The sequence below is a fragment of the Penicillium chrysogenum genome (assembly GCF_028827035.1).
Source record: "Penicillium chrysogenum strain IBT 35668 chromosome Unknown utg000004l_segment0_segment0, whole genome shotgun sequence".
Taxonomy (NCBI): domain Eukaryota; kingdom Fungi; phylum Ascomycota; class Eurotiomycetes; order Eurotiales; family Aspergillaceae; genus Penicillium; species Penicillium chrysogenum.
The window spans coordinates 4499821-4515253 of NW_026622752.1; the positions used below are offsets into that span (position 1 = coordinate 4499821).

Sequence of the window (15433 nt, forward strand, 5' to 3'; positions counted from 1 at the left end):
AGGCCTGCTGCCATCCACGCGTAAGCGTCCAACGCTTAATCTCAGCTTGTCTGGCCACAATCTCCTGTCTGGTCCTATATCCGCTTCACCCCTTCTCTAGACGGTTCTTCTGTTGGCAGCCCACTCCTCTCCTCGCTCCTCCAAAAGGGCAATTATAACCCCAGGTAGAGCTGGAGGCGCCGCGGTGACTAGGAAGGGCTAGGCGCGTTGAGGACTATTTGAATGTCAATCTAGTGGCTAGGTAGGTAACCAGTTATTAATTATTAGCAAAGTAGAGCTTTTAGTAGGGTAGTAGGACGAAGCACTATCATTGTCGGGTTTGGTCCTGGCTTAAGCTGTTTCACCGCTGTGTTGGGTGATGTCGCCTTCCGCTGGGCTACTCGCTAGCAGAATCTCCATATCAGAATCGTCGGATCGAAATGCCAATAACCGATGAATCACTAGCTGGGCGCCTGAGTCTCAACTGGGTTGCAGATGTTGCCTGGGGCTGCCGACAAGCTGATGGACAGGTAGCTCTTGAGCGAACGATTTGGGCGATGAGTTGTTGGCGCGTGTCGTCAAACTCCGAAAAGATGTGCAGAGAAATCTGCTGGCCTTCTTCAAGATGTTGCGCCATAAAGAAAAAAAGACACATCTATCATGATGGCAGATGAAGAGTGACGGCGTTGTGAATTCCTTATCCTGTACGAGAGTGATTGGGTGTCAGACTACATCTGGGCGGCGAAGTCATGATGTTCGTAATTAACTTGTACTTGCAAGTTAGGAGATTCCTCCGCTTGACATTATTTATGATACCTTCTATAGCCATTCTAACTTGGGCTTTTAGTGTTTTGGGATCTGCCCATTTTCGTGATATAAGCCACCACTTGAATTGGCTTGGTATTGCTCGATGAAGGTGTTTCCACTGGCTGAATAGGTGGAGGGTATTGAAGTGGCACCTCATTTCCTCGTAGCCCAGCAGGGTAGGCCAGGGTTTCCCCAGTGGAAATCATTCTTGGATTACTCGACACAACGGTAGTACTGTCGTGTTTCTGGAATGAAGAGGAGAGGTGAGGAGATGAAGGTGAGGATAGTGTCGCTCAAAAACAAACAGGGATGAAAGTGAACATGACGAAGCGACTTTGCACTTGTATATGGTAAGGTCGAACACCTTCCACCTTACACGATAGCTACATATGCTTAGATCAATCGGGAAGAGCTATGAAGGTGACGTTCTAGGTGATGTTTCTGAGTTCTGCCTGAGGCATAATCCGTTGCTAGGCCAACAAAACGATAACCATCTGGAATCGATAACGACTCTTTCCTCTTTGATGTCTGCAAACCCCCACCATCGACCAAAAACTCTGGATTCAAGGCATCATCTAAGGGTTAGTTCCTCTATATTGTTGCATCCAGTTATTTTCGGTCTTGCAATTTCAATTCCAACAGGACCGGAGAAGTCCACGAACTCACCGAGTCGGCACACAAAGAACACGAAAGGCTAACGGCAAATTCCAGTGCTCTGAGATTCCTCTTCGCGTCTTGATGTCCCAAGATCGGATCATTTCAGACCCGATAATCCAGTGAATCCAGCAGACCAACATATTACCCGTCTGACAAGATAATCTCCAAACCACACCGCTCGTTAAAACACGATGGCCAGAGAAAGCACCGCGCCAATGGAGCCCCTCACTCCAGGGGGAAAGCCAAACACCCAACCTCACCCCGCACATATCCAAGAACCCGAATTCGGAAAACCCTCGCCGATCGGGCCCCCGCAACACAGATCAAACCACCTTTTCAACATTCCGAAGCCGAATCAGTCCCGAGCTGAACATCACCGACCTGCCCCTAGACCGCAGCCGCAACAGCAGCCACAATCGCGCCCTCCCGGCCAGCCAAGTGCTACCCCTCACGCTTATCGCCCACCGGGCACTTCAGGTGCCCCAGTCGCTACGCCGTCGGCGAAGCGAAGCGAGCCATGGGACCCATTCAAGCCGGTGGCACCATCAGCCTACAACAACCCTCGTGGAGGATTCCACCACGGTGCAGTGAGTATCAAGCGACCTGAAAATGTCACTTGGACAACTCCTCGGGCCCCTAGGCCGATCTATCAATCCAAGCCTGTTCCACCAAAAATGGGAGGCGCGTCCAACCTACAGAAATTTATTGATCTCACACGTGATGACACTGATCCTGTTCCACGCCCGACGGCCCGTGCCACTCCAAGCTTCGGGGCCATGGATATGAATGGCTATGTGGATACGGCTATGGCAAACGAGAACATCAAAGCTTTGCTTGAAGGTGCATTCGAGGACGAGGAGGACAAGGCTGAGCTGAAACCCAAAGGCAAGAAGAAGAAGGGTGGGAAGAAGGGATCCAAGAAGAAGTCACAGAAGAAGCAGAAGGATGAAGTCATTGTGGATGAGAAGAAGGAACAAGCGACCGACGATCTTGATGATCTTGCGGCTCAACTTGAAGGGGTGACAGTCAACGACCCGAAGGGTAATGATACTAAGACTGAACAAGATTCATCTGCCAAGGTTGAGCAAGAGAAAGTAGTTGCCCAGTCAGACGAAGAACACGATGAGGCAGCAGAGGAGGAAGAAGAAGAGGAAGAGGAGGAGGAGGAGTCAGACGACGAAGATGATGCGGTCATCGAAGGCCTAAAAGTCACCCTCCTTCCCCATCAAATTGATGGTGTGAGATGGATGTGTGACAAAGAGACTGGCCGAAAGACGAGCAAAGGAATTTTCCCGAAAGGCGGAATCCTTGCAGATGATATGGGCTTGGGCAAGACGGTGCAAACAATTGCTTTGCTGCTCAAAAACCGTAAATCCGACCATGATCATAGCGAGAACACTGAGTCAGAGGGGAAGACGACCAAGCTGCCCCCAAACTGCGCTGCCTCCACTTTGGTAATTGCGCCCCTTGCGCTCATTAAGCAATGGGAGGCGGAAATCAAGGACAAAGTTGAGGCGTCTCACAGGCTGCGTGTTTGCCTCTATCACGGCACAACGCGCGCGAAGACTTCGACGACGCTGGACAAATACGATGTTGTGATCACAACGTATGGCACTCTGACCTCCGAATTCAATTCGTCGGCATCAGACAAGGCCAAAAAGGCGGGTATATTCGCTGTTCATTGGTACCGCATCATTCTCGATGAAGCGCACACAATCAAGAATCGCAATGCCAAGGCCACCCAGTCAGCATATGCATTGGATGCCCAATACCGCTGGTGCTTGACAGGAACGCCATTGCAAAACAACCTGGATGAGTTGCAAAGTCTGATAAAATTCCTTCGAGTGAAGCCCTATGACGAGTTGGCTGCATGGAGAGATCAAATCAGCCGTCCTTTGAACAATGGCCGTGGAGGTCTCGCTATTCAGCGACTACAGGTCTATCTGAAGGCCTTTATGAAACGGCGCACCAAGGATGTTCTTAGACTGAACGACAAGCCTGGCGAGGAAGGACCGGACGGCAAGCCGAAGAAGTCCTCGAATGGATTCCACATCACCAAACGTGAGGTCATTAAGGTGGATGCTGAATTCATGCCTGGCGAGTTGAACTTCTACAAGCGTCTCGAACAGCGGACGGATAATAGCCTTGAGAAAATGATGGGCGGTGCCAAGGTCGATTACGCTGGAGCTTTGGTCCTGCTCTTGCGTCTACGTCAGTCTTGTAACCACCCAGACTTGGTCAAGGGCGACCTGGCCAAGGACAAGGATATTCTTTTGCAGAATGGCAGTACGAACAGCCAGTCGACACAGCCAAAGCCGGATGACCTCGACAACATCGCCGATCTTTTCGGCGCGATGAGCGTTGTCGCGAAGAAATGCGATGTTTGCCAAACGGACCTGAGTCCAAACGAAATCAAGACCGGTGGTAGTCGCTGCGGTGAATGTGAAGCCGACCTCAATACAAATGTTATGGGCACAGATAAGAAGAAGAAAAAGAAGTCGAAGAAGAGCCACAAGAAGCTTGATGTTCTGGACTCCCCGTCAGCCCGCAAATCCGAGGCACAAATCGCTCGTTCTCGCAAAAATCGTCGAGTCATTCTTGATAGTGACGATGAAGATGAAGAAGGAGATTGGGTTGTACCTGATGACCAGCGCAAGATCTCTAACCTCGGGAAAGCGGGTGGTTCCGACGATGAAAACGCCGAAGGAGGTGGAGAATGGCTCGTTTCGGACGAGGAGACCGATGATGAGATCGAATCACCCTCCAGAAGGAAGAGCAAACCCATTATCCTAAGTGATTCTGAGGATGAAAGCGATTCTGAAGCTGACGACATCTACAACGATGAAGGAGAAAACGGAGAGCTTCCGTCCACCAAGATTCGCCATCTTATGCGTATCCTCAATCGCGAGGCACCAGACTTCAAGTTCATCGTTTTCTCCGTCTTCACATCTATGCTTGACAAGATCGAGCCCTTCTTGAAGACTGCCAATATTGGCTTCGCCCGCTATGATGGAGGAATGGCAAACAACCATCGCGAAGCCAGTCTCGAAAAGCTCCGAAACAACAGTGGCACTCGTGTATTGCTCTGCAGTTTGCGTGCCGGTGCATTAGGCCTCAATCTGACAGCCGCTAGTCGTGTCGTCATCTTGGAACCCTTCTGGAATCCCGTAAGTTGCAATTTTTTATAATCTATTGCGCATTGTGCTAACCTGAACCTAGTTTGTGGAGGAACAAGCCATCGATCGTGTCCACCGCCTGAATCAAACCATTGACGTGAAAATCTATAAGATGGTCATCAAGGGTACTGTGGAGGAACGCATTGTGGCCCTGCAGGACCGCAAGCGTGAACTGGCCAATGCTACTATTGAGGGCAAGACTGGCGCTGGCAAGCTCACTATGCGTGACATGATGGCGCTCTTCGGTCGTGATGCAGAATCCCGATTCACGGACAACCAGAGCACCCTGGACTTCAACCAGCCTACGCGGCTGCTGAATACCGGGGATGAGACTGGGCCTGCTCCTTCCTCCTCTCAGGAGCCAACACAGTCTGGCCCACGCAGCCGGGGACATCAGGTCCAGCCTAACCGGCCGCGAAATGAAGACTCGGTTTATGGCCGCCGCTGGTAACCAGCATGGTACGAAATTATGAAATGACCTTGGAGATAACTTTTGGGGAGTCGGGTTGGCGTGAGGAAACGTGTTGGAGTATTTCTGCTAGGTTTATTTTATTTCTTGTTGGATATTATATTTTACTGCTTTATTCCGGATATCTTAAACTTCTCGCTACTATGTCAAAACTCCCTGCCCTTCGTTCCCCATCATCGGCCTGGCGTTCTTCCAGGCCAAAGAGTGGAGGAACCTTGGTCGTTTGATGTCTGGCCTCACGCCTCCGGAAACAATGCCCGCGAGTCGGATCCCCGCCCAATTTTAGATATGGCGATTTCACAATGGGGTCCGGCATTGTGGTCCGATTGGGATAACTACGATCCTCGATAATGCCTGCTATCGCTATGTGTGGCGGCCTCTTGCACTCTATCCCAACGGTGCGATGGGCTGCCCTCTGTTTGGCATTCATGCGCAGAGTAACTCGAGTTTCGTGATATATTCCGACTTCATCTCCAAACTTCATACGGCAGGACGGCAGCTAATTGAGAATCCAGTTGTCAAATCGAAGCCGCCTTTCATGTCGCCATCCGACACGTTTTTCACACACTAGAACAGACGATTCATCTATTGTGGAGTCTGTGGGGTATCGCCCATCCGAGCTGAGCTGATTCTCGATGGGCCGAAACAGGTACCTCCATTTTAGGTTCTACGGTTCTGGTCCGGAGTGGCCGAGTGTCGCCTTCCTAGATACGCTCTGACTTGATTGAACCGGTAACGTTATCAGATCTTTGCTTGGATTACACTGGCAGCATAACCACGAACGCCAAATCTCTCAAGTCTGAGACTGAACGAGCCCAGCGCAGAAGTTCGCACACCTTGGATAGTTTGAATACCTTGAAGCCAGGGCCATCCAATGGGCCAGACCATTTCCCGAAGCTCATACCATGGATCTGAGATTCTGGTCCAAAGGATTGCAAGTGATTGTCTGATGGTAGTCTCCGGCGAACCGGACAAAGGAACCGAGGACATGCTCCCAGGGAGGAAGCTTGTTTCTGGTGGTTCATGCTTTGATAGGTTGATAGTTCACAGGAGAAAGCATGAGCTGGGGAAGAAGCCCCTCGGTAACCCCGGTTGAAACACGAGTTTCGTGGAGATCTTTCAATCCCTCAACTGTATACCGCTGAATCTCGTTCGATTTTCTTCGTACACTCCGTGTGTTGCCCAGATTACCCTTGACACACGATGACTTCGATGTCGCCAGTCATTACTTAAGAGTGTCAATACACCCCTAGCTTTCGGTGAGTTGCTCCTTGTCAAACTCGATGCCTAGGTTAGAGTTAATTCCGTGGCTTTCTTAGTTCGAACCTCTCAACTGTTCTTTCCATCGAGGATTGAAGACTGAGATATGTCTTCCCCGTCCGACATTAAAGACAACGGCGACTGGACGGTCATTTATGATGACCAGAATGAGGAAGAGAAAAACAGCAGGAAAGAGGAAAAGCCTTCTAGGAGGAGGCAGTCTCTAGCGAAAACGCTGTCTATACCGAAGACCATGTGTATCATGTCTGACAACAAAACTGAGATATCAACGGTAGCCGAGCTGCTCTCTCCGAAGTTGAAATTACCTCAACTAGGCATTGACTCGGCGGAAAGAGTCTTTCCTGTTCGCTCGGTCGTCTCCATCGATTCCACGCCCTCGTCTGCCCTGCACACACCTTCCCTGGATAAGCTCGAAACACCGATATCTCCTTTTTCGGACACACGGAGTGCAGGGTTCACCAATGAAGAAGCGGGATCTCAGCACAAGAATACGCCCGGGAAGGGTATGAATACGGAGGAGGGTGTCTCACTGGGACTCGACTATCCCACTCGACTACGCCAAAAGAGTGATGGTGGGAGCGAGATTCCATCGACTCTCAAAGGACAATCATACACTAGCCATAATCCCGACATTTTGGCACAGTTGACAAACACTTTGCAGAGCGGTGGCGAGGTGCTTGACTTCCACAAAACAGCAAAGGGGATATACTACTCGCATGAAGAGGAAGAGGACATTTTCATTCAGTCATTCGGTGTACTCGTTGTGATGACTGAGTCCGACGGTAACTTGGAAGTGCAAATAGCGAGCGACAACTCCAAGGACATTATTGGGCATTCTCCTGATGAACTCTTCGAACTTCGAACATTTTGTGATATATTGCCATTCTCGCAACGGGGCAACTTTCTTGCCCATGCTGAATTCGTCTCGAGCGATGACTACTCGGTCGAGCAATCCGGTCCAGAGGCTTTTTCCCTTTCTCTGTTATCATCCCACGGATATACCCAAGGTACTTGGTGCACCATGCATACGAGCACAGTATATAAGAACTATGTCATTTGCGAGCTTCAGCCCGATGCTCAAGGGACAAAGGATGGCCCTCATTTGGAGAATTCAGAAAGTCTAACAATAACATCTGAAAGCCAGGCATTGGATATGACTTCTGGGGCATTTTCCAAGGGTCTAAGTCCTCCGGGAAAGGGCCTTGAACCCAGAGATGGGGAAATTCCGGACTCATCTGAGCTTCTCAATACCATACCCCGAATTCTCCAGCGCCTTGCAAATGCCCGAACACTTGAAGCTCTTGTTCAACATACCATCACCACTTTGCAAAATCTTGCTGGGTTTGACAGGACGACCATATATCATTTTGATAGTGATCGCAACGGAACTGTGGTCGCCGATGCGGTTGATCCTTCGTCCGGTGTAACTTCGTACGAAGGCATGCATTTCCCGGAATCAACCTTCCCCGAAAGATTGAGGAAATTATATACGCGAAATACTGTATGCTCCTCTGGTTCCGGAAGACAGGGCACTTCAAAGCTTGTGTATCGGGCTTCCACCAACAAAATGCCCCTCGACATGTCAAAGACCTATCTCTCTGCAGCGCCGGCGTCCTCAACGCCGCCAACCGACAAGCCCGTCCAGGCCTGTTTGTCAATCAAAATCAACGTTTTTGGCAAGCTTTGGGGTCTCATATCATGTCAGTCCTACAACAGTAGCCAAAGCCTCCATCCGCTCATCCAGAAAGTTTGTTGGTTTGTTGCCGGCGCGGTTTCAAGTAATATTGAGCGTCTGTCCTACACTTTACCCTATCAGTTCCGAGAGCCGGACATCCCCATGAATAAACTGAGCACATCTCAGGCTATTAAGACTCCACCCGGTGATCTTCTCAGTCTGTTCGGGGCAGATTATGCCGCAGCGTCCATTATGGGCGAGGCCAAGATCTTGGGGAAACCAACCGATTCACAGGAAGTTCTGGCGTTGTTCGAATACATGAAAGCTAAAGAGAACGACACTGTGTTTTGGTCTGGAGATATAGCTGCTGATTTTCAGGATCTCAACTACGCACCTGGCTTCCATCATCTTTCTGGTTTGCTCTACGTTCCTCTTTCAGTGGATGGTCGTGATTTTATTATCTTCTTCCGGGCTGATTTAGAAAGCCATAACCTCGCTTCTGATTCAGAAAGGTCGAGTCGACAACATGAGTGGTCGTCAACAGAGTTTGGAAAGGCTTCTGTTCTGTCCTTGCTATATCGCACTTTCACGGATATATGGCAAGAGAAGGAGGCTACGCTACAGAATAACCAGTTGATGAGGCTTTTACTGGCTAATTCTGCGCACGAGTTCAGAACACCCCTCAACGCCATCATCAACTATCTGGAGATTGTTCTCGACGGAACCCTAGATCAAGAAACACGAGACCATATTTCGAGATCTCACTCGGCCTCTAAGTCCTTGGTATATATAATCAATGACCTTCTGGACCTCACAAATGCCGAAAACGGACAACGATTGATAAAGGATGAGGTATTCGATCTCTCAGAGACCCTCACCGAAGCAACGGACATATTTTGGGAAGAAGCACGACAGAAGCATGTCGACCTCCAGGTGGTCCAACACGCAGCCCTACCTCCCGTGCTCGGAGACCAACGACGGGTACGCCAGGTGATAACAAACTTGATCAGCAATGCTATACAGCACACATCTGCAGGTGCAGTCACGATCGAGTCTTGTATCGTACCGGAGCTGCTGGAGCTAGATCATATCTGTGTTGAAGTGGCAATACACGATACAGGGTCTGGAATGTCTCAAGAGACTGTCGAAACCTTGTTCTGCGAGCTGGAACAGGTCTCCAACAAGGGATATATGCAGAGTCCTAAGTCCTATGAACGCACTCAAGGTGATGATGCCACCGGGACTGAAAGTGTGCTTGGTCTGGGCCTCGCCTTAGTTGCCCGAATCGTGCGCAATATGAACGGGCAGCTAAGCTTGAAGTCTGAAGAAGGCAAGGGAAGTTGCTTCAAGATCAGGCTTGCATTTCCTCTTCCGGATGAAGATAGTGGTGAAAAGCAGAATGCATGTGCTACATCAAACGACCATCTGCAGGAAGATGAAAGGAAACAAGAGACAAAGCAAGACACCATATCCTCAAATTGCGTAACAAACAAGCAAAAGGGGGGTATTCCATGTGAATGTGGTCAAAATCCAGAATTTGGATTAGAGCAATCCCTCGTGAACATCGATGTAAGCTTGAAAACCGGCGAATCAAGAAACCTCTCCCTTTCTGGCCAGCAGCTCGAACAGGCCAAGGAGCCAGATAAACGAACCACTTCCCATCGAAAGGAAGGACCTAGGCAACCATCAGAAGCACCCAAATCTCCCATCAAAGGAACCTTACCGATCTCACCACTCACGGAATCCCCAACCAACCAGCCCCAAGTCCGCCAACCTAGCGTCTCTCCCACGATGGACTGGAACCTCCACGTCCTCGTCGCGGAAGACGATCCAATCAACAGCACGATCGTCCAAAAGCGCCTCGAGAAATTCGGCCACACAGTGCACATGACAAGCAATGGCAAAGAATGCGCGTCTGCCTACAAAGCGGATCCCACGCGATTCGATGCAGTGCTCATGGATTTACAAGTACGCCCAACCAAAATCTCACAATTCCCAGCTCAATTCAACATACTAACAGACAAATTTCCTGCAGATGCCTATCGTCGATGGCCTCGGTGCAACGCAGATGATACGCGAGTTCGAGCAGCAAGAGCTGGCTAATGAGAACACACCTGCGCCTCGCATTCCCATTTTTGCTGTCTCAGCTTCCCTGCACGAGGAGAATCGACAGATGTATATGGATTCGGGCTTTGACGGGTGGGTTATGAAGCCGATTGACTTCCACAGGGTGGATCGGTTACTTGGGGGTGTTAGGCTTCAGTGGGTCCGGGAGGAAGTTGTTTACCGGCCTGGCGTGTGGGAGGCTGGAGGGTGGTTTGAGGCATAGATACTAGCATGGCATGGCATCGCATCGGAGCCGGGATTGAGCTTATTTCGACTCGAAGAAACTGCTGCAATGAGGGAAGATCTCAAATATTCAGAACCGGGAATTGTAATCATATGCAACAAATCTAAATTTATCCATGGTATCTATGCAAACATCAACATGAAACGCAAAATGCAACAAAATGTGAACAAATGCAGTAAAATCATATCAGAAACTTTCCGCTGCATCGGCAAAGTCCGGCACTGTATCGCCGCATTTGAACGAAGGACTATACGCCTTGCTCGGCATATATCCATTCTTCCACGCAGTGCGATAACTCCACTGCGCGGCTGACTCCGTCCGCCAGGTCCAGTAGAACCATCCCATTGCCGTTTCGAAGGCAGACATCTGTGCCTCGGCATATATCTGCAGGAACCTCTTGTATGTATCCGTATACTCGGATGGATCCATGTTCGCATCTGCGCAGCTGCACGTTCCTTCGTCCGCTGTTGGGCAATATGCCGTGTTGGAATTTGTATCGTAGGTCCCTTCCCATCGTGTACCTCGGCCGACGTTGTTCACATACTGCGCGCAGTCTGTGTCTGCCTGCGACCATTCACCGCAAATGGTCGGACCCCATCTAGTTGTGTGGTTAGCCGTACGAAAGTAGACAAAAAAAGGAGCTCCATTTACCCAGATGTTGTCGTGTTGATCTCCTTCAGCATGGGGTACCAATTATTGCAGATGATGTCAACCTTCGCGGTGTGGTTCAAGACGATCTCGCCCGTATTGAAGGTAGTGTATTGATGGGTGTCGAGGTACATGTTGTCCGGGTGTGTTTGGAACATGTTGTCCCACTTGGCGAGATTCAGGAACCCGTCATGAAGGACAAGAGTGGCAGTGATACCATTCTTGCGGACGAGTTCCGCTGCCTCCTGGGTCCAATCTAAGACCTTCTCGACGGGCAGGGTCAGCATCAATGGCTCGTTCACCAGGCCGTAGATTGTCACCACGTTCTTATACCGATCTTGGGCAAAGAACTGCGAGAGTTGGTTGTGAATCTCAAGTGATCGCTTACGGTTGAGGGCACCGTCTGAGCCTGTCAACCAGTTGATGCTGCCCTGCTGGCCACTGTGGTTCCAGCCGTTTTGACTGCCTGGGAGTCCGTGGAGGTCGAGTTTGACCCGCAGCCCGTGTTTGCGGCACCACTCGATTGCACGCAGGAGATAACGCCACGCAATCTTAGGGACGTACGGGTCGCCGTCGTAGGTAGTCACGGCCCAGTAGGAGTATGGGATGCGGACGTGATCTAGTCCGGCTTCCTTGATCTCTTCTATATCTGACTCTGAGATGAATTCGGCATAATGTTTCTCAATCGTGCGCGCCGCAGAGCTTCCGAGCTTTTTAGTCAAGGTATACTCATCAATGATACTAGCACTGGATGGCCACTCGCTGAACAAGGACGGGGTAATGAAGGGTTCGATAGACAGCCACCCGCCTAGATTGACTCCGCGGATCGGCTGCGTGCCGTAAGGGAAAGGCTTGTTAAGCGGAGGCACTTTGTCGTTCGCCCGGGTAGAGTCATCCCAATCCGAGTTGATTCCCATGACGGAGAGGCCGCCTACAGTGTCATTTGTGAACGTAAGGTTGAACCCTTTGGTCTCATACCACGTAAATGGGTCCAAGACCGTGCCCTTGGCGTAACTCTGAAGTGCTGTTGTTAGCAAATTTCATCGAGATTTCTACTCAAGTCTTACCGGTATGCTGTCGCGGCTGATACTGTCCAAATTAGAAGTGGTAGAAGTCTCGTCGGAGCCCGAGGAAGTCTCTTTTGAGTCCGAGCCTTTCTTTTTTGACACAACAATTGCAACCGGGATGATGATGGCAAGCAAGAGAAGCAACACCAGTAGACATCCGACCCAGATACGTTTCTTCCTCGACCAACCGGACCAAAATTTCCAACCCGGTGGTCCTCCACGGCTGTCCAAGCTGCCTTCCCAGCTGTCTTCGTCTTTCCAATGATCTTCCATGGCAGGTCCACCACCGCCGCGCCGACGAACCCGAGCGTCAGAGCTATGTCCTTCTTCCAAATAAGCACCAGACACAACTCGCGCGCCCGCTTTATGGCGTGATCGGCCCTGTGCAACTTCCGCACCAAGTCCCGCACCAGCAGCACCATCCAGAGCAGCTCGCTTCTTCTGCCGCCGACGTTCCCGACGCGCCTCTTCTTCTGCGCGAGACTGTTCCATACGATCCGCATCCTCCTGCTCAGCAGCAAGGCGCGCCATAGCATCCACACTCAAGAGATGCGCAGCACTACTCGAAGACTCAGTGCTGCGATGTTTCCTCGCCGACGCCGCAGCAGCAGCATTGACTTCCCGCCCACGCTCCCTTTCTCTTTCACGCTCGCGCTCACGTCGCCTCCGTCTCCGCGCCTCAGCCTCAGCATCAACATCAATGTCCCTCCGTCTCTCCCTGACAGGACTCGCACTCGCGCTCTCCTCCCTGCGATACCGCCTCTCCCGATCCCGTCGTTTAGTAGGTGACGTAGCCGGCGAGTCCTTCACCCTAGAATTTCCCCTCTCTCTATCCCGTCTCCTCCCCTCCCCAGACCCCCCATAAACAAGACCGGCCGCTTCATCCTCTTCCTCCCTCCGTCTGCGTCTCCGCTCCTTGCGCCGCTCACGCTCCTCGTCATAATCATCGCGCTCGTTATACGAGTTCGACTCGTACCCTGATTCCCCGCGGAAACGGTATTTCGCCGTGCGCGCGTTGCCAGGACTGGACGTTGCGCCTTCGTCGGGGTCTTCGTAGCGGCCGCGGATGTACTCGCGCTCCCGGTCACGGTCGCGGTCTCGGCGGCGGGAGCGCTCTTGCTCGCGTGCGCGGTCGCGGTCGCGATCCCGATCCTGTCTGTCAGGTCGGTCTCGGGGACGGGAGTGGCTTGGCATGCCAGATCGGGGTGGGGGGTTTGTGGTATGCGCTGATCGGTGGGATGGGGAATGTGGAATTGGTGTTGGGGGATGATTGTTTGGGTTTTGTTAGGTGGGAAGGGGATCGGGAATTGGACGGAATGTGTTGAGGTTGGGATTGACACGTGGGATGTTTCGAGGAAGTCCAGCCTGTCTTGGAATTCTTGGAAGTCTTGGAAGTCTTGTCTTGGAATTTCTCGATTTGGTCCTCAGCTGCTCTTTGTTTTGCTTTTTCCCCACACGGATGCCAAGACATTGTATAATTAAATGTCTTTGTGCTAAAAGGGTTTGTTCCCTGTAAAGGTCTTTATATATTACTTAGATTATACTTGTTAAGGTTCTTTTTGTTAATGTTGTATCCCGGTTTTGTATAATAGAGGCAGTAGATGTGAATGGTTGCAGAGCAACGAATATTCAAGTCCATATACACTTTTGATCAACTAACATCACATAATGCTCGACAGCATGTATTCTCTAGAAGCAGCAGACTAGAAATCCCGCTTCAGCTGATCCAAGGGTGGAAGAATACCCTTGCTTTCCAGAGTGTTGAATGTATCTTCCAACTCATCCCAAGTATCTGCATACCCAGTCCAGCCCAATTTCCGTGCCTTACTCATACTCCCAACACAACTCCAGTCTCTACCCATTGCCATAACCAGGAAGTCCCATGTGGCTTTATCCCATGCATCTTGATCAAGATTGTACTTGTCTCGAAGCTGAGCCCATGCCTTGTTGACATCCTCTCGTTTAGCCCATTTCTCCGGGTCAATCTGCAGGAAAAGCGTAGGAGAGTCCTCAACGGACGGGTCTTTAGAGAGACCTAGTGACGAGGCTAATGCCTTGAGAGGAGGCTTATTTGTGAATCGAACTGTGGATGACTCGTAGTTCTTGAACCCCTTAGTATCCGGGGTACCACCGTTGGGGAACATGGGGTCAGGAATGCGACATCCGAACCGAGCGGCAAGACGCGGCCAGAGGTTCTGGAAAGACTCAGTGTCACCATTGATCACATTAAAGATCTGGTTTCCTGCACCCGGGGCGACAGCTGCCCAGAGACAGAACTTGGCATGTAGATTCGCCGACGTCCAGCAATTGAAAGCGAAGTAGTTCGCCCTGCTACCGAGGAAAGGCAGCTCCGATCCAGGAAGGGCTTTACTGACAGCACAATAGAGTGCCAGGGCCGTGGCTTCGTTCATAAAATTTCCTCGGGCGTATCCTAGAACGTCTTGTGGGAGTGTAGCAACCCATTCCCAGCCGCCTTTCTTAGCTGCCTTGGCCACGACCTGTTGTTGGGGGTAGTAGAAGATTGGAGGCCAGGAAGCCCCGCCTACATCATTCTCTAGAAGAGGGTCGTCTTCGAGTAGAGGCTGTTTTCCGGGTCCGATGTGGACACCGTACTGCTTGAATCCGCAGGTGAGAACGAAGCGCTTGATTTTGCGCGCAGCGCCGTTGAGCTCGAGTGCCTCGATGAAATTGGAAAGCAAGGCTTCATTTATTCGCGACAACTCGGCCTGGTCGTCGGTGGCTAAGTAGGCACAGAAAAAGATATACTCGGCTGAAACGCCTTGGATGGCCTTTGCCATGTCTTGCGCCGAGCTTTGGAGGTCCAGAGTGACATGCTGGATTCTTGGATCTTCATATCCTGGGTTCCTTCGAGAGAAGGAGTAAATCTTGTCGTAAGTCTCATCTTTCAGGAGGTGATGCACGATCGCACTCCCGGTGATTCCTTGTTGATGTCAGCTTCATGGTCTATGGGAATTTCCAGGACAGAACTTACCGGTAGCACCAGTGACGATAGCCGAAGGCATGACGAATTCAATATGGTGTATCGTTAGAGAATGGTTTTATCGATCTTAACTACATATATGTTTCTTTTGGGGGTTGTTCAGGACCTGCAGGATGTCAACGACGTCATATCCTCCTGGTTAACCTTTGTCGTCATGGTTGATCAGTAATCCAACATTCTTTCACAGGAAATTTCAATTCGTTCAAATGTCTCCGAAGAGAGCTGTGATCGAATCCTGTTTCCAACTTAACAGTAGGGCGTAAGGCGCGAGTCCCACATCAATTCCCGACTCGGGATATGAGACAAATATGAGCAATGAGGCG

At 50.7% G+C, this 15433-nt stretch overlaps 4 protein-coding genes across 4 annotated transcripts; 2 read left to right on the top strand and 2 right to left on the bottom strand.

Annotated features, from left to right (window-relative positions):
• Nucleotides 1-1634: 1634 nt before the first annotated feature.
• On the top strand, nt 1635-5070 carry N7489_007661 (putative SNF2 family helicase/ATPase; the record flags this gene model as incomplete). Its single annotated transcript, XM_056713411.1, has 2 exons — nt 1635-4610; nt 4663-5070. The coding sequence occupies 2 exons, from the start codon at nt 1635-1637 to the stop codon at nt 5068-5070; spliced, it is 3384 nt and encodes a 1127-aa protein (XP_056567126.1).
• A 1384-nt stretch (nt 5071-6454) lies between these two features.
• On the top strand, nt 6455-10373 carry N7489_007662 (hybrid sensor histidine kinase/response regulator; the record flags this gene model as incomplete). Its single annotated transcript, XM_056713412.1, has 2 exons — nt 6455-10012; nt 10080-10373. 2 exons carry the CDS (start codon nt 6455-6457, stop codon nt 10371-10373), a joined length of 3852 nt encoding a protein of 1283 aa, XP_056567127.1.
• Nucleotides 10374-10580: 207 nt separating this feature from the next.
• On the bottom strand, nt 10581-13303 carry exg2 (putative exo-beta-1,3-glucanase; the record flags this gene model as incomplete). Its single annotated transcript, XM_056713413.1, has 3 exons — nt 10581-10992; nt 11046-12058; nt 12110-13303. 3 exons carry the CDS (start codon nt 13301-13303, stop codon nt 10581-10583), a joined length of 2619 nt encoding a protein of 872 aa, XP_056567128.1.
• Nucleotides 13304-13812: 509 nt separating this feature from the next.
• N7489_007664 (SDR family oxidoreductase) lies at nt 13813-15132 on the bottom strand (the record flags this gene model as incomplete). The annotated part of the gene is made up of 2 exons (XM_056713414.1): nt 13813-15050; nt 15102-15132. 2 exons carry the CDS (start codon nt 15130-15132, stop codon nt 13813-13815), a joined length of 1269 nt encoding a protein of 422 aa, XP_056567129.1.
• Nucleotides 15133-15433: the final 301 nt, after the last annotated feature.